The following is a 23,420-nucleotide window of genomic DNA, read 5'->3' as shown; positions in this document are numbered from 1 at the left end:
CATTTCAATACAAAAAAACAGGGCAACGCCGACGGCTAAAAACCGTCGGCAATGACCTTCCCCAACGGATTTTAGCCGTCGCAAGGTCCATCGGTGGATTAAAACCATTAGCCTTTCCGATGGTAAGAGCGACAGCTAAAACCGTCAGCGTTATCAGCAGCTAAAACCCGTCGGCGTTTTGGTCGCTAAAACCGTCAGCGTTTTTGGCAGCTAAAAACCATCAGAGTTTTCGGCAGCTAAAAACCATCGGCGATTCTTATTAATTAAAATAATAATAATAATAATAATTAAGAATTTGGATGATATATTTGATTTTGATTTCTTCCTTTTCTATTATGTAGACTTTTCCTTCTCAAATAAGTTGGTTCGTTAGGGCTTTGGAGAAATTGGTATATCTAGTTATGGATGTGTATTAATGAATGCACACATCCAAAACTAAATATACCCATTTCTCCAAAGCTCTGAACGAACCAACCTATTTGAGAAGGTAAGTCTACACAATAAAAAAAGAATAAATCAAAATCAAATATATCATCCAAATTTCAAATATTTGGATTGGATATATGCTTTAAAAAAAAAATAAATAAATAAATAAAAAATAAAAAACAAGAGAAGTTTAACAAAATTGCCTTGTTTTCATCTAAGTGGCACTGAATTTACCTACTCAAACTCTCTGCTAAGGTGTGCATTTCTGCAGATTCAAAAGCACTTGGCCTTATCGGCTTTGTCATCGAGGCTCACTTCTTGCCCAAACACCTTCGCCTTCTTCTCCACCCTTCTCTTCACCATTTCTTCGTTCTCAAATGTCAACATTTTCATCAGAGCATCCCTGTTCTGAAATAAATAAGAAAGCAAAAGAGGTGGACGTTCATGATGGGCTCCAAACATAAAATTGCTTTATTGCAGAGAAGTTGGAATGGCAATGAACCAGTTCAGTTCATGTGAATTGTTATGTGGGGCACACCAGTTGTACGAGATTCATTGACAGTTCAATCAACTTCATGGACCATTGATTCACTGTCCCAATCTTTGCGTATTCACTGCCAAAATACACTGACTGGATAATCCTAACCATCCAACCAACAAGCCAAAAAATATCATTGAAAAAAAAATACGTCCAATCATCAACCTGGACCATCCATCCGATGAGCCCCGTTAAACAGTTTGATGTGATGTTCTTAAGAACAAATTCATTACTTGAAAAGAGATGGCAAAATGGCCAGCCATTGGATGGTTAGAGTTACCAGATGGACAGTTCAGACCAATGATCGGATTCTCAAGGTGTCCTATACAATTCATTTGTACCATACTCCCCGATCATTCCATATAAAAAAGAACCAACACAAAGCATAGAAGACTGCTTAATGTAGAAATAAAAACCATCTAACCATTTGTTTATCAACATCCATACCATCTTCCAAGGGTCAGATAGCATTTTATTTTGCACCATTTAAAAATGGTGACAACTCATCATTCTCACAAGTGGTGCTTAGGTGCAGCTATCCAGACCATCCAAATTCTGAAGTCCCATTGTGGATGGAGCATATACCTAATCCAATGAATGAAGCATATATCTAAAATTCACACTGATCAAGCAATCCTAACCATACAATTAGTGGGTAACAAATGGATCATTCAAAAACAATAGTGAGTGATCCAAATTCGAAGGGAAAAGTCAGATGGTTAATATTATCTTCTCAGCACAAATTTTCAATTATGCTCTATGAACAGTTGGGTCAGCATCTTGGACAGTCTGGACTGCCGCACAGCTCTGCATGTGCACATTTAAAGAGCCAACCCCATTTTCCAAATGGTGAAAAACTAATATAGGAGTCGAGCCTGAATTTCAAACTATTCATTTCACTTCAAAAAACACAAAATAGAAAAGAAGTGCAGACCTGAGCACAGACAGCAGGCCCATACTCCTGTGGGCAATCTCTGAATTTGATTTCGGCAACATACATTCCATAATGAATCCTTCTAGAGATAGCCTGCGAATACCAAAATCGTCTCATTTGTGTAACTAGCACATATAATCAGTACTGCCCATAAGATGAATTCAACCAATCCTTACCTGCAAACATGCGAGATCACACGTTGCCGTTGACGCATAGTTGCCATCATCACCCTCGGCCGTGAATAGCGGCAGCAGCTTGTTGATGTACATATTCCATATGGTCTTATTTATGTTGATAGATGCAGCTTTAGGATACAACACCTGTGATGGACTCGCACCAAATGAGATTCGGATAGGGGAGCATGAGGAAAGTTTTAGCTGAATGCAGCGGAAATTTACCTGTGTGTGGTCAGGAGGAGGAGCCAATGGGGATGGTAAATCATCAGGGAAGAACGGACACTCTGGGTTTTCATACCTACCAACCTGTAAAAAGTTTTTCAGATTAGATGTCTAAAATTCTTCCGATCTTAGAAGACACCATCTTTTTTTAACAGACACAAGTCTTGGAATTCTCCTCGTGTGCATCTCCAAATGCCCAAGCCAAGTGCCCCATACACACCAACTGGCCACATGTGTGGAGAACTGTTGACCTGTTCATCAGATGGACCCCAGGCTGCCTAGGACTGGCAACTAGATCATCTTTTAGCATAACTGAGAAGTACTATACTTGCTCTCCTAAATAAATGATATTCACGTATACAAATAAAATAGAAGGTTCTACATAAAGGTTGACTGAAAGAAAACAACCTAAAGTGCTTGATCGAATGCCTGAAGAATAACAAAATTAACAGCTCAATATTTTTGAAGAAAAGATGTATATAGATCAACCTCATTATTGAAGGGTGTTTATCATTTAAGGGAACCTTTTCACTTTAAAGAAGAGGTTCCATAAATTCAACACAAAAAAGGAACATTTCTTCTAATTCTTTTCCAAACGACAATATCAAACAAAATATATAATTCCCAATATCAAACAAAATATCAAACAAAAGCCAACCTAAAGGGCATGAGAAGAAGGTAATGCATAGTGGCGTAGGTAATGCATAGTGCATGCGAAGAAGGTACAAGCAATAGCAAAGTTGTCACTTCTTGCCTTCTTCTCAAAAGTTGACTGGACCCTACATTTCCTAGTATTCATAATCATAGTTCAAAAACATGAGAACTCAAGTTGACTGGACCCAACATTTTAATAACTGATTTTCAAATCCAAGAATGTAACTGGGTTTTGTCGAAATGCAAATTGTGGTTGTCTGCTCCTATTTGGTAAATGGATGGAGTGCATTACCCAGAACCGACCATATATCCTAAGACAGTGGCAGCAAGTAAGAAAGGAAGCCGTGTCCTTGCGGTCATCCCAAGTGCCATTGGGGACAAGAATGCGAGAGCAAATGATAAAATGAAAATGGCTGTCCAAGTCCACACCTCCACGCTTGAAAATGGTGAAGGTTTTGTCATTGGCTCAGCAGCTACCATTTCTGTCTTTACAATCTTTCTCACAGTTAAGGCCATGTAGCCTGCGATAGAAAGTGAGGCCAACCACCCAACAACTGCAGAAAAACAAGAAGAAAATGGAGTCCATTAGCACATGAAAGAAAACCCAATCAAAATTATACTTGTGGGCTGCATTATGATGCACTATCGAATTGAATTACGACCATTAATTCAGTTAAGTAGAAATGACCAATTTGAATTTCTGGAGTATCCAATTACAATTACATTATTTTCAATTGGACATTAAAGGCTTGTAACTACAATTAGGGGTGTACTTCCTCATTACGAATGCTGAGGAAGACTATTCTAATTGGATCATTTAATCTCTACTCGACTACTAATTGCAATTCAATTCAGAAGTTCATATAAACACTGCCTAATAGTGCAACATCGCATTTCAATCAAAATCTGTCATCTGAACAGTCCTTGAATGAAATGAAACCATTGAAGAATCCAATACCTAGGATGCAACAGATCTTGAGTCCCGAAGCTGTAGGGATATCCCTTACTGCCAGAGGCAACACCACCAATGACAGAACATAAAAAAGAGGAAGCCACCTCTGAATAAACAGAGTCGCCGGCTCAAAGAAATTCATCAAACTCGTTGCAACAGAATCCAGAACCAACAAAACGGAGAATACACGATAAAATGGAAACATGTGGATGGGTTAGAAAACTTTGCTATTGCAAGCATGCACCTTCTTCATGAGAAGAAGGTGCAAGCATGGCACATGCATGCTAGATCTAATCCATCCATTAGGTTGGTCAGACCATGTACATGTTTTCCCAAAAACAAAATCTGGCATGATCAACATGCAGGCCACTATATTGGAAACATGTGGATGGGTTAGAAAACTTCTGCCAAGTTTTTCAGAGCTGTACATTTGTTTAACAAACTGTGGCCCACCTGACCAGTGATTCAACATTTTTACTAGCTGCTGATCTGTTTTGGTAGCTGCGGCCACCTGAGGCATTGAATGGCCTGAATTTTAGGCCAGAAGATCTAAACAGAGGAGCCGACCTGATGAAAGCTCAGATCTCTCACACGTGTTCTACATTAGCATATGCACCTGCATGTGGATCGGCAGGGGCGCAGGGCCCCAGACGCATGTGCAATTAGCAAACCTCCCAAAGCCCAATTGTCAGAGTCCAAAACAACCCTTACTCAATTTACTGCCATAACATGACTTTCTAAACAAAAAACATCCCAGAACATGCATAAATTCATGTAAAATTTTCCTGAAATCAGAAAATTAACACAATCTAAAATTGGAAAGAAATCAACTTAGATTGGCTGTTAAAAAAAACTTCTCAATTAACACAATCTATTGCAAACTCACAACTGTCACGTTCATTAGCTAATCCACGTCCGTAGACAGCTCTCATAGACACGCACGCCACGCATGCGAAACGTCATTTTCAAACCAAACTACACTCGCTATTTTCAAATCTCACGTGGCCACTTCATTCCCCCACTCTCTCCCTCGATTTCCCCACCCTCACCTCTCCGTCTCTCTCTCTTGAAGCAAAAAAGACGAAGAAGAAGAAAAAAATCTCTGTTATGTTTTTTCAATCCATCTTCCATTTTCTTCTTAACAAGAAAGTCCATATTTACCAATATTCCCATTTTTCTATTTTTCAAAAGAATGAGTTCGGACTTCGAAAGCGTCGGCTCCAGCACTCGTACTTTCAGCCTAAACCTTAACCAAGGACTCCAAAATTACCAAACTGCCACTATGCGGGAACCCCCCAAATCTAGGAAAATCTAATGACTTGAAAGGACATACATATTTGAAAGTTCAAAAGGACATACATATTTGAAAGTTGGTCAAATCATAAACAGGCGTTATTTATGGACGGAGACATTGTTTTCATTAATAGGCCACCTAGTACTCATAAATATTCATTGCAAGCATTTTCTGTCTATGTGCATGACGACCATACATGCAGAAACAACATGCTACCTTAGAAACAATAAGTTGTCAACTAAAAGAAAACTGATCACCTACAGCCAGCTATATGCTACCTTAGTATGCAGCTCCATCTTTCCTACTAATGAGTCACCTATGAGACAAGCATGCAAATGGTAGGCCCCATCATGAAAGTCACCTGAAGCAAAAATCAGTTGATCCACTCATCAAGCAGGTCACGCCATCAAAACAGATGGATAAGAGATGTTCTGACTCAACATACAGGTGTGGTCCATCTAATGAGTGGATCGTCCTGATTTTCAAGATGTGATCTTCATGGTGAGATCAATTGCTTGTATAACTTCATAACTGTAGATAACTAGATTTGGATATTGCTCACTTGAAATCCACATGGCATGCTGAGGTGGACTCTGGGTAGAAGTCTAGCAGATGAATCCCATCAACACCTGGAATTTACAGTCAAAAATATTGGGGATACATTGGCAATACAAGCGACACCTGGAATTTGCACAGTAAAAAATAAGGATCGTAAGCCACGGGCCCCGGTGTTTTTGGCCATTGCTTTTCTTGCAATTAGCCTCAAAGCATTTTCTGTGAAATGCAGTTTGACCTGGGACACACAGTTAAAACTGATACAAATCAAAACACTTTTCAGGCTTTGCTGATCCATCCAAAGCAGTAAAAAATCCTTCACTGTTTGATTATGTATGGGTTCTAATAATGCATTTGCAAATGTGAATGCACATACTGTGATTTCTTTGCGGATTCAAAGTGTGAAAACTTGCTAAATGAAGATGTCTGCTAATTACAAATTACAATTTAGAAGTATACATAGAGAATGATTATGGTTTTGCCTCTGTTTTGATTGGACTGTACTGTGGCTCTATGATCCTAGCCTCATTACGGAATGGTAGTTGGTTCTACACTACCTGAAAACTTTGCAAATAAGTGTCATACTTGCGTTTAATCCTCACGACTTTTCTTGTCTTCGGCAAGGAAAAAGAGGAGAAACATTATCATTTCCTCATCTTTCTTCATATCGCTAAAACTTGGTCACATACACACTCTTAACTATTTAAACATGTGAGTTGTTCAGAAGTGCAGAATATCACTTGGTACAAAGTTTCTTAGTATTAGAAACCATTATGTACCTGTTGAGGGTTCACTGATTTTGTCACTTTGGGTCTGGTTCATACCTTGGGCACCAATACTGTCTGATTCATATGGCGTATCATTTTTGGGGCTGGCTGATGTGGACTGATCCTGATATTTATAACCTTGAATGGGAGTCCTTATATTCCAAACTACTAGCAAGAGCTGCAAGAAGAATTTTCTGAAACTGTAATCCCATTCCTTCCAGCTACCTCTAATGATGGAACTCTTACCAAGGGCAATCTACTTCCTGGTACCACTTCAATGCGGCATAAATCAAACTGCAACAATGATACTGGAGGTTCTAATGAATTGCAAAAGAAAACTTGAAAAAGAGCAAGTTTGCATCTTGGAAGTCCGTTTTTTTGCATGGTCTACTTTAATAGGTTCTAGAGATACATGTATGGGAGTTGTCCCTAAAATTCACCCACATTTGGAGATACTAACCCTTCAGTTGGGGATCTACAGATAGATGGTTAATAGCATCCTCTCTTTTTTAAACCAAATCTTAGCCATCTTTCATAAATAAAAAATTAAAAAAAATTAAAAAAAAAGTTCGAAGACTTCATGGTTAGAATCATCCAGTCGGGGAGATTTTTGAGGCATACGCCATCCATAGGCAGGGGGATCTCACCTGAGAGCAGGAATTCCAGGCCGTGAACAGCTCTCCCGTTAAAAGCATGGGTGTAATCAAGAAAGGAAGCCCAACCACAGTGGAGCAAAAGAGCATCTCCATCTGTTAGGAAAGAAATAACAGTTCTGTCGTGGGGAAAAAAAATAAAGCACACTACAGCCCAAGAGATTTAATAAATACCCTCAGAGAGAAGTAACAGATACATGACACATGCCAATAAGCACCATTGAAACAGGGGAAAATGAATGGAGGAAATGCAGAATACCTGTGTGGTTTCAGGATTCATTGTAAATATGGCTTCCTGAAAATTACCCAGAAAAGAATCCATGACCAAAGCACCCGACACCATCACAACTCCAAGAAGACTGAAATTCGGAGATGTATGGGCGTCTGCTAAGGTGAAAAGGATCAAACCCACCACTAGAAGAATGGTGGAAATGTATTCATGGAGCGGATATTTACGTCTGAGACCGGGAATGAAGGCTCCCATTATCATAACCGGCAGCACCTGAATTTAGCCCACATAGTTCACATTTCTGATCATCCATCTAGACCGTCTGTCATGTAGTTCTCATCCTTAATCACACATCCTGTAAAAAAGATCACTTTTATTGGAAAATAATAACCACCCATTCAATGGAGTCAACTTCCAACAGGTGGGTACTACACACCAATGTGGCACATTGGAGCAAGACCCAATCCATCCATCACACTCTGGTATTTAGATTGTGTTCCAAAACAATGGCCTGCTAAGTCAATATTAATTTCCTAGACTACAGTTAGGGAAAGACAATTTCAGCAGGTATGTTCATTTTGCCCATGGTTTAGCTCATGAAGTGGGCCCACTACAACCCTCTTCCAATGAAATAAAGAAAGTACATAGCTAGCTACCATTCAACTCATCTGTGCCAGGGCGCATGTCAAACCAAGGCAAGGTAAGAAAGGACATGCATTGATCTCCAATCAGTACAATATCAAAATTAGTTTTTTAAAAAAGGAAGTCCAAACATTGTATATTTTTCATTTCTCAACAAGATGAAAATTGTCATTAACCATGAAGTGAGCAAGATAATTGCAAATCCATATGCATAGGGAACGTGTAAAGTTGCAAGTCCATCCTTCAGCACATGTCACCAATGCAATTGCTCAATCATTCACATCTACACCGGTCCTCAATGCACCCAAAATCCAGAACAGTTGAGCAAATTAAACACAAAATATTTCATCTGTCATGACAAACAGCAAAAGCAAGTAATGGGGAGAATGTTTATGCAAGAATGAGTTCAATCAGATCAGGTTATCTATTGTGCTGAACTTCAAGAAATACAGAGAAAATCCAGAAACTTTCACACATTGTAGCTTTTAAATAGATGCAAAGATGCAATTACACAGCACACAACTTCTATTAGATGAGATGTTCATTTATTTAGTTTCTTTCTTAGTTGTGAGCACTGATGACAATAGATTTCAAACACATTAACCATTTATATTGGGTCTAATTAAGAAAAAACTGTATACAAGGTTTAAAAATCAGTTTCAATGTACCATATTGTCACCACTAAAATCGGGTCATATCTCCCTCTATCAGGCCAATACAATAGATGAAACTAGTTCCATCAGGCGATACATACTGGTTTCAGATGATACTTAAAATCAGTTCTATAGCGCTTTGGGTTACATGGGCATCATGTAACAGGGGATACACACAACTTGGGTCCCATCATCATCGCCTTCTCCTTGCTTTTTTGGGCTGGCAAAAGTTCAAAGTTCAATGATGGGATGCTTAATATCAACCCTCCATCCAAGTCTGGGTCCCACCCAGCCAGCACATCATGACCAGGTGGAACCTAGAATACTTGTTTTATTTGATTTGCAATGCATTTATTTATCATGCCTATTCAAATTACTTGAAAGATCCAAAAGGAAAAAAAAAAGAACTATTTAGAAGAAACAGATGCAGCTTAGACTACAACAAAAAGCCGGGAAGATTACAACTATCTAGCTTGAAAGATCCAACCTTATATGTACATATATGTACATATATAAATACTTAAACATCCATCCGGCATTAAAAAAAAAAAAAAAAGGATTGATGGCAGTAAGTATGCAAACCTGCTGAAATGTAGCTGATCATATGTATTTTTCAGCTTCATCTCAATCCTATGAAATATTCAAGCACAATTTGAGAAAAGGAAGAAATAACTGAGAAATGGATAAGCTGCAATTTGAGAGAGGGAGGGAGATGGGCATACATGTCAATTCTCAAGGACACTACAAACTGAAAAACTATCATCAATTATAAGATGCTAACCGTTCTCCAAAAAGTAGAGATATTTAAGCAAATTATCTTTCGATAATTAAAAGATATGTGCTAAAGTGTTTGATTTCACAGATATTCAAAGCATGTATTTTTACTATTTGTCAAAAGATAGGGATATATCAGCCTTTTCGCTTCACAATCCCACAACCATTTGATGGGCTACGGACTTGGTATTTCATCTCATGAAATCAAAATAACTATTAAATAAGGGTAGCTAATGACCTGCTTCTTCTTTTTCAGCGACTCCTCTGCAGCAGCTATCTTATCTACACACGCTTTTCAAGATCAGATAGCACGCTCTTTTCTCTCTTCCCTGAAAACCAATGCAGTCTCGCATATCAATTAACTGTATTTTTTATGTGTAAAGTAAATTTCGAAAATTGTGATGTTTCCTAGCATTCACAGTTGGAAAGTAGCCATCAGTCACATTGCAGCAACGTTGCTTTCCAGTTGAACTTGAAAGGAATATTGCTGTCATTTGGTGCTCTGGTCATGAATGATGAGGGAATTAAGATTTGGTTATTTCCAAATTATTAGACTAACAATTGCAGAGCTTTGCTAAGCAAACATGCATGTGCAATAAAGCTCATGTACATGCCACAAATGTGCCAACATGGCACATGGATGCAAAATCCAATCCATCCATTAGGTTGGTCCAACCCTGTACATGTTTTCCCAAAAAATGAATCTGGTCCACTCAATAGATACACTACCAGAAATAGGGGCAAACACTACCGATAAAAACCGTAGCTAGTATCTATTGCTACAGTTATAGTCAGTACGACATGCAATTGGTGAAATTAGTAGTGTAGCTAAACTAAAAGCTATAGCTACGGCTTAAATCCGTAGTAATAGATATCAATAGCTACGGACAATCCGTAGCTATAATTTGTAGCGAATGTACATTTAGCTACGAGTAATATCTGTAGCTAAAAGTAGAACGAAATCCTTGAAATTAGTAATAGCTACGGTTTTGGGAATAAAAGCTACGGCTAATATTCGTAACTAATTTTAAAATAAAAAATAATTTGGACAATGGTGTCTGTTACCATTGCAATAACATGCTATGATTGATCAACTCATCTAAGCTAATATAATTAATGCTGCTAGGAATAGTACATAAAATGCAATCAGGAAAGAAAATGATGCATTCATATTACAAATAGCAATCAAATCATACAAGGCATCCTACATTCACATTTCTAATAAACAAATTTTAGAATACAACAGATCACCGGTTGTAAGTATAATAGGAGCAGAGGACGATGAAGGCATCTATGAACGGGGCAAGTAAATGGTTCTCGAGCAGCTATCTCTTTTTTATGCTCTTCCGCTTCAACATCATTTCCTGGATGAAGTAATTTTGCAACACATTCTGGATGATAGAAATGGCCACAGGTTGCAGAAACACAGGAAAACCTGAAAGCCAAAAGGCCACAATGAATGAGCGTCTTAGACAGGAAGTTTTAAGCATTAAGGACGTAGAAGTTTGAGCTACCGACCTACAAATGTCTAAACTACACCCATTATAAAGCTAGAATGAAAGAAAATTGAATGTACACAACTACACATACCATCACTAAAGAGAATGTACCTAACGCCAGGCTTACCAAAAGTAGTTGCTAAGGCATGCACTGGAGCAGGATTCCAGATCATATTCACAATATGTTATTGTGACACATGTGACAGATTGGGGAGCCTGGGTGGGCCAAATGCGCGCATAGTGTGAATTATCCATCAGTGCTTAATTGTCCATTTTTTTCAAATACATGTGACCCATCTGCTGAGCAGACTGACCTCCTTTAGGCCGTGGCATGTACAAGGTAGGTGCACCAGATGAATGGCCCTGTTCTCACACAAACAGTGTTCCATTGGCATATCTTGAGTACCAAAAATATTTTGAGACAGCATTACTTGCTAGAGTTTTAATTGTAATACGACTGTGTTCTTATGATTGGTTTCTTGACTATTATCAATTCTGTGTGATTGATCTTCATGAATAATCTTGAGAACTAGCTAGAGTGGTTAATGTATCTCTTTTTTCATACTCCTTGTTATACAAACTACTTGCAAGAAAGCCTTGAAAAGAATGGGATTGCTAGAATTGATCTTTTTATCATCAGCAGTCACTTGACCATGATTCAATTTTTACATCATAGGCTGATTACAAAAAATTGTAATCATTCAGACGAGAAAAGATCAAATTAATATTTTTTAAAGGACTTGAAAATTCTGCTAGAATATAACAAACCTCAGCATTGCTAGATTTATCGGAAGAGCCCAACTTGCCACCAAAAAAAAAAAAAAACACTGATGCCGTTTGTATTGGCAATTTGCACACAAGAAGTTTTGAATTGCCTGTGCCAAACCAACAATGTGAAGGTGAATGCCCCAAACTTTTGGAAGCAAGATGAGCAAAAACATGACATATAGTAAAAATGAAAGATGGTTTCATAAGCGTGCATACTTTCACTTGAGCCTTAGACATGCCAAGAGATTATGAAAGTATGCACTCTTATGAAACCATCTTTCACCGGCAGTGGTGGCTAGGATTCTCTCTTGTCACATTCCAATTGTTGGTCATTACCCATCCAACTTCATAAATGCCCATACCAACACAAGTACCATTCAAAACAATGCAATGCTGAAACCAAACAGAAAAAATGGTGGAAAATATTCACAATCTGACTCAATTCACACGGAAATGGAAAAGTTCCTCAGTTATCTTGATGTTGGTTGTTTGAATGCTAGCATAGCACAACAATCCATAAGCATGCACAAAGCTACTATAAACATGGCATGTGTACCACATCACACTTTGTAGTTCCTAAAATGGATGTGGCAAAGTACAAAATATGGCAATTCATTTTCTACTAGACCCCATAAAAGCTAGATTAAACTTAAGAGAGATCTTCAAATTTATAAAGGACCAACAGAAAAATAAAAAATAAATAAAAAAGAAAAGAAGAAAACATGTTGTAGAGTAAGATATTTTTAACTAGATACAGTACCTGGTAGAGAACACACCGCAGAGTCTTTGACAGAGCCATCTTCATCTATCACTTGCTGCACAGACTTAACCAAAGGTCGATTTATGACCAGTTATGACCAGTTGCATTACCTACATATGTTTAGAGAAACAACGACATGCAATATATGTATTGAGAGCACAAGAAATCAGAATTTTCTATATTCGTATTGAGAAAGGAGGCACAAGAAATCAATCGCTTGAAGCAGTTTGTGTTCAAAATCCATGCTGTATAGCCAAATACCTGTTTTGAGCATGTTGAGTAGGAAATGTCGGCATAAAATCTTTTGATTTGAGTAGAGGGACCTCATTAAACCACTCATGGTTCAGAGCAGCTTATGCTATTATCCACTGCATTGAAGAGTTTTAAACAAATGAACAAAAAAATAAACAAATAAAGAAGAAGCATTCATCCTCAAGTACATACGCAAATGAACAAGGTCCTCTTAATGAAAGGAATAAAAAAAAAAAAAAAACTCAATGTAACTACTCTTAATGAAACAAGGTCCTCCAGTCCAACCACACTTTTACAACCCTTTTTCAATAGTAAACACTAGGCTGTAGAAAATACTAATGATCTGGATGGCCAACTGTGATTTCTTCATACAATGTCATTCAAATGTATACAAATTAGAGATTGTTTCAGTTACCAAAATTAGAGATGGAGCGGTCTTTCTTCGCTTTCCCAGTGTTCTTTTTCTTTAACAAAATCGTCTAAAAAAATTGAGTACGTCAACCATTCTAACAGGCAGACATTGCTTAATTGAGAAAGAAGTTAATATTTCAACCATTTCACAGCATACAACATACTGCCACCAGCTGCCATCCATGCTATAAATCAAAGGTTAACTAACCATGCCACAAGCAATATTTGTGCTGATCAATCTGTCCAAAGGCAACAAAACAGCAATACAGCAACATTGCAGTTTTTTTCTCTTCTTTCCTTTTACATTTCAGCATGACCGACAAGCTACTGTTAATATGTGGATAAAATTGAGCTTTGTAAACCACACCTTGGACTCCAGTAAAGAAATCTCAGAACGAAGTCGGTCACCCTCCCGTTCCAAAGACTTAATTCTCCTCGCTTCATTATTCAGCTTTTCATTAAGCAACTTTAGTTCATCATGTTGGCTAGTAATGACTTGCCTTTGTTAATGTAAATTACGCTCCAGTTCTCTTACAGTGCATTGCCTTTCAGAAAGGGATGACTCTAGCTCCTGTGTTGTCGAAAGCAAGGAAACCACATGCTATCAATATAGACTGCATAATGGACAAATAAATGCCAAGGAGAGTTGTGTACCTTGACAAGGGAATCATGTGCCTTTCCACCCTCTGCTTCCCCACTCTTCTGCTTCTTCCATGCAATAGCATCCTTTCTTAGTCTCTCTTTCTTCAAAGGCCGAAGAACGCTGTGGTTCCACAGAGGAAAAATAAAAAGAAAAAGAAAGTTGTGATTCCACAAGGAAAACTAACTAAACAAATGAGCAGAGACAACAGAGAAAGAAGGTGCTCTGTAATTTAAAGGACAAAAAAAAAAAAGAAAAAAAAAAAAGGAAACATGTACTCATAACATAGAACATAATCCTATAATTATAGACTTTTTTCTAAAAGGAATGGCAACATAGAATCCTTACTGGACATAGGGGTATCATGCATCTGAACACCTAACAGACCATCTTAAAGTAAACACCAAAGAAATCCTTGCTGATAGCATAGACAAATTAGAAAAGATACTGTAAAGAACAAGAGTCGGCAAAATCATATGAACACTTCCTGAAACTCTAAAAGTGCAGAACTTTCTCAAAATCCGGGCAATAATTTAAAAATGCAATTCTGACGGATTCTTGAATTTCTTGGACATGCAAAAATATATCATTTGACTTTGTGGCTTCACTTCTTAGATTCTGAATCGTCTTAGAAACAGTAACAAACTTTTTTTTAATCAACTGAATGTAACCAGGATGAAATAAAGAGTCTAATGTTTTTGCATTTGGTACGTCTCCAACATCAGATATGCCAAAGTTCATCAGAAGCTGAAAAAATAGGATAAAATGGAGATATGCAAGCAGAACGGCTCAAAACTTGGCTAAGGCGCCATCGAATTCATCAGATTCTGATGGGCCAAATAGAGCAGGATCAACGAGATGTGAATGGTAACTTTTGGTCCAACAAGCTGGATGTGAGCATCTCTCATTAAATAAATCAACCAAAGTTCCATGGAGTAAATCTACCCATCCTTTCTAATTTTTAGTTATAGACCTATACATTTGTGTATACAATACTAGATGCTTGCGGGACCCACAAACCAAGATAACCATCATCAATCAAGAGAGTGAAATCATGGACCCCACAAACTAAAATAACCATCATCATCATTAAAGTAATAGTAACTACCTCCCATCTCCAAGGATGGAACTCAAGGACACTTCCATGAAGAGATATGTCTAGATGTACAGCACTGAAAACTAGAAGGACCTTCCATCCACATGGAATTGAATAATCTGGACCACAGAAATTGAGTTTCTTAATACAGATTGTGGGAACATTATAATAAATGTGCTCTTACATGCATGATTCTATAAGCATATATACAAAAAAAGGTCCACCATAGGTGGATGGTGTACCTTTAAATCTGACATCCTTGAGGGCCTTTCGGTGCACAAACTTGACTATGTTCCCACATATGAGAGCTTCATTAATGACCTTCAATTTTAAAAAATAAAAATAAAAAATAAAAAAGTACAAAAAAAAAATCATACACATCATTGGAAACATGCTAGAAAGTAAGAGAAAAAATAATAAAAAGAACATTGAGGACAGATAGAAAAAGCAATAAACAAAAGTGCTAATCTAGCATGTGTGTTTTGCACCATTCATTAAAAGTAGGCAAGTAGGCTGATCCACTATAAAGCTTTTTAGCTTGAGTTTGACCTACAATTCTACATGTGGGCCCATTTTGATTTGTGAATGACGTCCAATCTAATTAACTACCTTTGGGCCTCTTCATGTTCTCCTTGGCACTCAAAAGAAACTCACTTGATCCAATTGATGGTATAGGGTGATCCAATTGAAAATACTGTCCAGAAAGAAAGCATTCATTGAATGCACAGCAATCAATAGCTGCCACACAAGATAAGGTGAAAATACTTCATTAAAACAAAATGACTAAAGGTCTAAAAGATGAAAGCAATTTCATCTACTTTGGGAGAGAACAGATTAATAAAACAAATGATGCCACATAGTCATACCTTGTTTGGAGCTAAACAGTAGACTGACTATTGACAGGAGGGCCCTTTCGTGCCACAACAGCCTCAGCAATTTCGTGCCAGCATCCAAATGTTCCCCCTGTTCCGCAACAGCCAGCAAACGTGAAATGGGCCCACTTCATGACATGATATCTAATTCATATGCCAACAGATCAATGGTGGATTCCTTATTACCCAAAATATCATTAGCAGTCGTTGCTTTTGTTGGGTGGCCCAATCAGTGTGTACATGACCCACTTTTTCCACGTGTATGGTTGATTAGCAGGCTCTAAATGAAACAACAATAAGATCTTCCCAGTTAGTCACCATTTCAAATTCTACATTGGAGTAGGGTCCCTGAATCTAGATGGTTCATTTAGTGGGCCTATCAAGAGTGGCCCACGAAACAAGGGAAATATGAAAATGATGAATCCTACATTTTCTATTTTCAGTGTCTGTGTGCTTGATGGCTAGGCATGCTTTTTTTTTCTTCTTCTTCTTTTTTTCCTGCCACAGCTCATCAACAGCGTGGCCCACCAGATGGACCATCCACATTCACTGACTGAGCAATGCTGGTTAGGAGTATGAGTTAGGGTCAGCCCCAAATAAAAGAACGCACACAAAGACACTCAACCTAGTCATAAAACCTTGATGGGCATGGACACGAGTTACGGTCTGACCAGGAAAACGGGTAGGGACAGTTGACACATCAGGATTTTGGCATGGCCCAATATTGGAAAGGCTTGGGCCTGATTTCTATGCCTATGCTTCAATCAACCCATTTCTACAAATTAGGCTCCTGGTATGGTGATCCAGACAGTTGATCTTATGTTCCCTACTCCTGATGGGGGATTCTGCAAATTAGGCCCATCTTGATTTTCTGGCTATGGCCCATCCGTATGATGATGCACCAAACCGACAGTGTCAATCACCATCCCAAGTGCCATGTGTACAATGGAGATCTCGGGTGGCACACTTCACAAAACTAAATGAACTGAATGCATCATGGTAGCATTGCTGAAAAATGAATGAAAAATGGAATTTCAACAGGATATATAATATTTTGATCTTAACTGGGCCTTAATGAGCTCATCAATTTCATGTTGGCTGTCGATTTGAGTCTCCAAATCAGAAATCCTCTATGTATGAGAAGCATAAATCCTATACAAAAAATACCCACTTCTCAAAGCTCCCACAACAACAAAAGCCTTGCTTCTATGCCTTCTCCAAAAATCCCTATTTAAAAAAAAAAAAAATTCAAATATACAATTTTTTTTAAAGGGTTAAAGCTTAGATGATGATAATGAACGTGACGATTGTGATTACTCCAAAGAGAAATTAGTAGATGACAAAAAAAAAAAAGGAAAAATACCAAACTGACCTTAAAGACAGCATTTTTGAATGTCAAGAAAGCCAAGAAATCATTGCCAGAACTTCATTTCCTGAAAACCCATTTGGATTTTGAACATCATAGATGGAAAGGAAGGAGACTGAAGCGTTTCTATGGAGTAAGTGAGACTCTCATGTTTGTTATGGGCAAAAGATGAAGAAAAAAGAATAGCTTATTTGAGAGAGTGCACTGAGAAGCTGTCTGAGTTTTTAGGCCATCTAACATTCGCGGGAGCTCGAGAGAGGGAGAGGGAGACGGCGAGGGCGAGGGACCTCGAGAGAGGGAGAGGGAGACGGTGAGGGCGTTGACGGTGGGAACGGAGAGAGAGAGAGGGGATTGGGGAACGAAGAGAGAGAGGGAGGAAGATGAGAGAATGAAATAAGGAATGAAGAGAGAGAGAGAGAGAGAGAGAGAGAGAGAGAGAGAGAGATGGGGGGACATTAGGGCGCGGCTCTGTTTTGAGCATGCGCCCAATTTTGGGCGTAGGGCCATGGACGGTCCTCTTAGGGACTCCGTGGGGCCCACCATAATGTATTTGCTTAATCCATTCTGTCCATTAACTTTAATAAAATACGTTAGTTCATAATCCTAAAAGTAAAGTATGTTGAAGGTCCAAGTGGACCACACCATAGGAAGCACTTGTGATTTAATATCCATGTTTCCTACCGTGTGGTCCACTTTAGCCTTCGATCTAACTGATTTTTTGTTTCATGTCCTATAATAATATTTTAAAATAGATGGACAGATTAGATAGAACAAATATATATATATATATATATATATATATATATATATATATATATTTAGGGCCTATAGATCCCCTTACACCACCATTAAGTATTAATGGTGTGGCACATTTTTTGCTACGGATTAAAACCGTAGTAAATATAGCTACCGTTTAAATCCGTAACAAAAAACTATCGTGGTCTGTATCCTTGATAGTGATAGGCCGCAAGATATATTGGGGCCTATGCCAAGATTGGAAATAGGTGGATGTGTTAGAGAACTTCAGCCAAGATTTTCAGAGCTGTACATTTGTTTGGATCTCGGATCTATCATGCCATGCCGGCACATGAGCTTTATTACAACAGAGACCAAGAACCACGCAGGTTAGGATGGGTGAGTTAGTACAAGTTGAAGGCTCTAAAAGGGCAAGAGGAAGGCTCAAAAGGAGGTGGATGGAGGTAGCAAGAAAAGTCTTGATGATCTACAGTCTAACTGAAGGACTAGCCCTTGAATGGAATGGTGGAACAAGATTCATGTAGCTGATCCCAATTACTTGGGGTAAGACTTAGATGATGATAATGATAATTGCAGGAGTTACTGGAAAGGAACTCATGAGATATTTTGTGTTTCAAAATTACAGGTATGGCATTTCCATAAGTGGATTTGCATAAGGGCTGCATCATATTGAAAGATTAAGACCTCCATGGCCAGACTGCTCCTTGTCAAGGGATACATAGTTCCGTTTCCAAGGAGGGGCTCAAAGGCTTGATATAAGCAACAAACAATGAAAACAAGGAAAATGAGAAAGAAGGAATATGTGTTAAGGATTTGGAATAGAAGAGCAACGATCCCCACTTTCATAAATAAGCCAGATTTCTCTTGTTTTGAGCTTGTTTTCTGAAGCCAAACTATAGTGTTTGATCTATTAATACTTTGTAAGTACTAGCTTCTTGAGTTTATTTCTTTGATTATCAAGCACTGCAAACTCGTTCCAGAAGTGGCGGTAGTGCTGAATATGTAACAGTTAAATATCTCCATCAGCATTCTCTTGTAAGAAAAAACAAATAAATTTGTCTAAAGTTGGTTAACACAGATGGAAGAATACCATGTGCAACTGATGGAAAAAAAAAAAAATCCATCTAAAATTGTTGAAGAAAGAAGTTAAACATAATGATCAAGATGGAACTCTTAGATCAGCTTATAAAAATTTAAGCTCCCATTGCTGTGAGTGATGGTTTCCCAGTCTGGTTCAGTGTCAGTGAATAAAAATTTAAAAGCCTGCAAGTGTGCTTGCAACATTCAACCTTCGAGCATCGCACATGCAACTACGAAAAAGTGTACACACACCATAGCCTACATTTGTTACCATACATCTAAACGTACCTTGGAGGTGCCACTATTAATCTGCAAGAGCCTCAAATGTGCAAAATTGTCCATTTGCATATAAGCCATATGTGACACAAGATCGCTCCCTATTCCAATGCATTTGACAAACAACATACAGGGCATTAAAATAATAATAATAATAATAATAATAATAATAATAATAATAATAATAACAACTAGTCCAAGATCATTTGCTATTCAGGGTGCTTGACAAACAACATACAAGACAGTAGAATAGGCCGGCACAATCAGTTTTTTCATCCTTCTAGTTTGATCAGCTCCCTTTATTGTATAAATATATTTGATGAAGCAGAAAACTGGAATAACGGTTTAAAGCATTCATAGAGATGTTGATCTAGACATAGCCTAAGCATTCAACATGGTCTTCAAATAGTTCACTTCTAAATTAGATCTATAAACTAGAATGACAGTGAGGTATTTTAGATTACCTAGGAAGATGGTCAACTCGTGAAAGCTTCAAGAAGCAACAAAATTCCTTAATGGAAGACAAATATGAGTTTCTTGGAATGCCAAGCATCTTCCCTTGCCCGTGGCTGTAATCCGTTAAAACCCACATTTTTGAAATGTGACTCAATCATCTATTATTTCTACTGACCTTGCAGAAAGAAGTCTTTTCCGAAATAACTGATCTCCCCCACAAGAAAATGGGCGTCCACCAACAACGCTGAGCTTTAATGTGGGAAAATCCAAATGACAATAACCAACATGCTGTTCACCGAGACTGATCATCAATGAAGACAATTTTCGCAATTAAGATGAGGCTCTTCATTTTCTCCAATGATTAGTAAAATACAGTTCTTAGAATTGTAGTCTGTGAATTGCCATGCCAAAGATGGAAACTTTCAGATTTATGAAAGCTACAATTGGCCTGTCACTAAAATTTCTAAAAATACAAAACAAAACAAAACAAAACAAAAAAGCAGCAGTATATTTGTTGATTTTTGAATATGTTGCACCTGATAGCCATTTTATTCAGCTTTCAGCTGACCGACCTATCTCAATTTGAATAGTATTATGTAGATTAGATTCCACAGAGACAAAACTTAGCCTGAATTTATTCAGGATGAAATCCTCAAACTATTTTTACATTTTTACAAAAGAAGTGAGAAATGTTTTGAAGTAAAAATAAGGTTAAGGTAATCATGAAAATCTGGGAGGAAAAAATATTGAATAGAACCATTGAATAAAGAGTTTATTTTCCACTTACCAAGAAGAGCATTTACTAGACCCCCAGAACTAGTCTCTAGTGACCAAGAATAATCACCATTCCTAACAGCAAAGAATGGAAGCCTGTTAATCACCATCAATATTCGTTGTTTTAAAGGCCTTGTGTCTTTGTTTTTCCATCCCATGGTGAGCGTGCTGGCTACTATAGTTGCTTCTGTAACTTCTTCCTCGTGGAGAACTCCCCAGTCATTACCGTCTCTTAAATTCAATTCATGCTCCCTTCTCTCAACAAGCAAAGAAAAAGTTCAGATACTCAGCAAATAAAAGATAACTAAAAACTTGTGTGCATGTTAAAATTACTAGAATCTCTTATTGGTAACTACTTGAAGCTCTTATTGCTTTCTATTAAACCATTCAGCTTCAGGGAGCAAACATGATTTGTTTTTATATTTACCAAACTAAAGAAAAGATCAGCATTTCTAATTTTTTATCCCCAAATCAAACTAATCAAGTTATGTGAAGCCAAATATGAGAAACTGCCCTTAGTACACATAAGCAATGAATCAGACTTGCAGGAATTTAGCGACTATGTGGGGACACGTCATTAACTGATCTTAACATCCTCAATCATCCCAGTATTTGTTAACCCCACTATCAAATCAGACAAAAAATCCCATTTCTAATACTTTTAGCTAACTTACAATGAGGTCTTTCTTTTTTCCATAAGGTGGTTAGATTAAGGTACGTAGCCCATCTGCACACTGCATTTGCCAAAACAAAATATGGATATAAGATCCAAGCCATCTATCCAGTGGCTCCTGCAATGCAGATGCCATGTCCCAAAAAAGAAGCTTGCTACTTATCATGTGGACCACAATGTCAGGAACAAATGGGCAGCTAACAAAAGCATGATGAAGTTATCTTGACTGTCCATTTGTACCATAAATCCTAGACCACCTGATAACTGAACCATCATGATTTTGGGCAAGGAAAGGTCAAAACAAGCATCAAAAGCCTAGATAGAAACCATCAACTACCTAATGAAGAATTACAGCTACACATAAAAACAACTGCAACACAAGATTCTTATGCCACTCTAATACTGTGCAAAGACGTGAGTGCGTGTGATACAAGTACTTAAGACTTTTTTTTTAAAAGAAAAAGAAAAAAAGGGATAGTTGAAGACTCTGGTCAGCCCATGGTTTTAAGACTCGGACGGGTTATGCGACTCTTCAAAAAGACTCAGTGGGATCTGATTCAGTTTGGTACGATGAGCCAAGTAGACAATTCACTCACGTACACACTCACACCCCATGGTCTCAAAGAGGTGTGATATAAGGACCTGATGTTGGTTTATACTCTGTTTCATCTGCTGCCCAAAACGGAAGGGACAGGGCTACCCAATCAGAATCTATCCACCTTGGCCACCCTTGTCCAAACAGGCCCTCAACAAGAATCTCTTGGTTGAAGCATTTCTTCAAACATGTAGGAGGCGATGGACAGCGACAAATATGGCTGCCACTGCCATGGTTGCTGCCCAATTTCTGGCCATTAAAAGAGGAAATGAGAGAGAAAGAGAGAGTACCTTTCACTTCATGTGCCCTAATTTCTTCTATTCACGTCAGCTATTGGAGGGAGATCGATCAATGGTTGCTTCGAAGAGAGCGAACTGGGAGAGACGTCAATGGAGAGGGAGGGAAATCAGGGAGATCGAGAGATGGAGGGAGAGGAAGGGAGAGAAATCGAGGAAGCCAAAGGGTCGGACCAGCGAGATGGAAGAGAGATCGGGGAAGGGAGAGGGCCAGGAGAAGCGCACGGGACAAGAGAGAGGAGGGAGTTTGTGCGCGCGACGAAAATGAAACGTCTCTCCGTTTTTGGTTTTAGTACCGTCGATTCACCGGCGCCCACGTTTCAAAAACAGGGGCGTTTTTGGATGGCTGCCGGTGATTCCGGTGATCACCGGCAGTTATACGTGGCCGCCAGTGAAAATAGGCGCCAGGAATGGCGCTTTTTCTTGTAGTGGGTAGTCTGTTTTTTGTAATTTTACATTTTTTCCCTACTGAAATAGAGCATGACATTTACAACTTAAAGCACTCAGTAACTTTTCCATCTCTAGACTTTATTTATAATTTCCAACATGCAGGTTTAGAGGCATTGCCAACTGTTAAGAAGCATTTCCTTAAAAAAGAAAGTGGCAGTCATTTCCAGCAGCATTCCACGTGCTTGCGGGAAGACACTGATAATGAAACTGGGACTCGTATTTTCATCCAGAGAAATACTTTGATACTCTGGCAGACTGCTATGGATGATACGCAGGCAGTTTAAATTACTACGAAATTAGCTACATGGCATAAAATCCAATTGAAACTCTGCATCCGTAGCGGACGGACTGCCCGGGCAAGTTCTTCTTCATCTTCAACATACGAAAGCACGACTGAGAGGGAATGGGAAAAGAGAAGCTTACCTATTTGAAGACGTTGCTCGATGGAAGGCTGAAGACGCTGCCAATGGAAGATGACCCGCTCGATGGAAAGTTGAAGACGCTGCTCGATGGAAGAGGCCGCTGCCAATGGAAGCTTGAAGACGCGCTCGATGGAAGGTAGAAGACCCGCTCGATGAAAATGGGAAAATAGGAAACGGCGCTCAACATTTTGGCATTTCTCTACCAAATCACACAGACATTTCAAATTCGAAAAAGTGTTAGTTTACCATTGTTTATAACAAACAACTTGATAACAACCGTACATGCAAGAGGGACCCTTTTCTGGATATTTAAGATGTATTATATAATAAAATTATAAATATTAAACATTTATAACTAGAAGGATTATTTGAATGGTCTGGATAACTCTATATCATTGCCACTATTTTCAAGAATGAGTCATGATCATTTTAGATTCTGTACAAAACTCACAGTTTTTTTAAGGAAGAAAAAAAAAGGCCAAAATAGCTTTGGAAATGGGAGGGCTTTA

At 38.3% G+C, this 23,420-nt stretch overlaps 3 protein-coding genes across 12 annotated transcripts; all 3 read right to left on the bottom strand.

Moving 5' to 3' along the window:
* Positions 1-600: 600 nt before the first annotated feature.
* LOC131225020 (chorismate mutase 2-like) lies at positions 601-2,510 on the bottom strand. Its single transcript, XM_058220449.1, has 5 exons — positions 2,454-2,510; positions 2,297-2,380; positions 2,075-2,218; positions 1,899-1,991; positions 601-834 (listed from the first exon to the last, which is right to left on the bottom strand). The coding sequence occupies exons 1-5, from the start codon at positions 2,508-2,510 to the stop codon at positions 700-702; spliced, it is 513 nt and encodes a 170-aa protein (XP_058076432.1). The 3' UTR covers positions 601-699.
* Positions 2,511-3,211: 701 nt separating this feature from the next.
* Positions 3,212-22,464, bottom strand: LOC131226218 (UDP-galactose/UDP-glucose transporter 4-like). 10 transcript variants are annotated; one of them, XR_009161687.1, is made up of 9 exons: positions 22,034-22,464; positions 20,489-20,727; positions 19,877-20,002; positions 19,258-19,346; positions 9,708-9,798; positions 9,278-9,325; positions 7,431-7,466; positions 7,166-7,267; positions 6,484-6,812 (listed from the first exon to the last, which is right to left on the bottom strand). XR_009161687.1 is itself a non-coding variant. In XM_058221999.1 (5 exons), exons 3-5 carry the CDS (start codon positions 9,297-9,299, stop codon positions 3,239-3,241), a joined length of 390 nt encoding a protein of 129 aa, XP_058077982.1. In that variant the 5' UTR covers positions 9,300-9,325; positions 20,489-20,727; positions 22,034-22,464; the 3' UTR covers positions 3,212-3,238. The 10 variants fall into 10 exon arrangements, 5 of the variants coding, with proteins under 5 accessions (XP_058077982.1, XP_058077980.1, XP_058077978.1 ...); XR_009161686.1 differs by lacking the exon at positions 19,258-19,346; XR_009161688.1 differs by lacking the exons at positions 7,431-7,466; positions 19,258-19,346.
* Positions 13,191-17,380, bottom strand: LOC131226217 (uncharacterized). The gene is made up of 8 exons (XM_058221994.1): positions 17,140-17,380; positions 16,833-16,994; positions 15,790-15,858; positions 15,505-15,633; positions 15,138-15,203; positions 14,908-15,014; positions 13,814-13,922; positions 13,191-13,730 (listed from the first exon to the last, which is right to left on the bottom strand). The coding sequence occupies exons 2-7, from the start codon at positions 16,912-16,914 to the stop codon at positions 13,827-13,829; spliced, it is 549 nt and encodes a 182-aa protein (XP_058077977.1). The 5' UTR covers positions 16,915-16,994; positions 17,140-17,380; the 3' UTR covers positions 13,191-13,730; positions 13,814-13,826.
* Positions 22,465-23,420: the final 956 nt, after the last annotated feature.

This window comes from Magnolia sinica, chromosome 14 (genome assembly GCF_029962835.1).
Source record: "Magnolia sinica isolate HGM2019 chromosome 14, MsV1, whole genome shotgun sequence".
In the NCBI taxonomy this organism is placed as follows: Eukaryota; Viridiplantae; Streptophyta; class Magnoliopsida; order Magnoliales; family Magnoliaceae; genus Magnolia; species Magnolia sinica.
The sequence above is the reverse complement of the archived record's forward strand: the minus strand, read 5'-3'. Positions and strand labels throughout refer to the sequence as shown.

Excerpts from the sequence above, each read along its gene's own strand:
- LOC131226218 (XM_058221995.1), bottom strand. The coding sequence starts at position 4,107 with ATGTTTCCATTTTATCGTGTATTCTCCGTTTTGTTGGTTCTGGATTCT. Across the intron at positions 3,505-3,908 it reads CAAGATCTGTTGCATCCTAG|TTGTTGGGTGGTTGGCCTCA; the intron begins GTATTGGATTCT and ends GTTTTTCTGCAG.
- LOC131226217 (XM_058221994.1), bottom strand. The coding sequence starts at position 16,914 with ATGCTTCTCATACATAGAGGATTTCTGATTTGGAGACTCAAATCGACA. Across the intron at positions 15,634-15,789 it reads AAAGGGCCCTCCTGTCAATA|CTATTGATTGCTGTGCATTC; the intron begins GTCAGTCTACTG and ends CTTGTGTGGCAG. Across the intron at positions 15,015-15,137 it reads CAAGGATGTCAGATTTAAAG|ATTATTCAATTCCATGTGGA; the intron begins GTACACCATCCA and ends TCTGTGGTCCAG.
- LOC131225020 (XM_058220449.1), bottom strand. The coding sequence starts at position 2,510 with ATGGGGCACTTGGCTTGGGCATTTGGAGATGCACACGAGGAGAATTCC. Across the intron at positions 2,219-2,296 it reads CTCCTCCTGACCACACACAG|GTGTTGTATCCTAAAGCTGC; the intron begins GTAAATTTCCGC and ends AGTCCATCACAG. Across the intron at positions 835-1,898 it reads GGCCTGCTGTCTGTGCTCAG|AACAGGGATGCTCTGATGAA; the intron begins GTCTGCACTTCT and ends TATTTATTTCAG.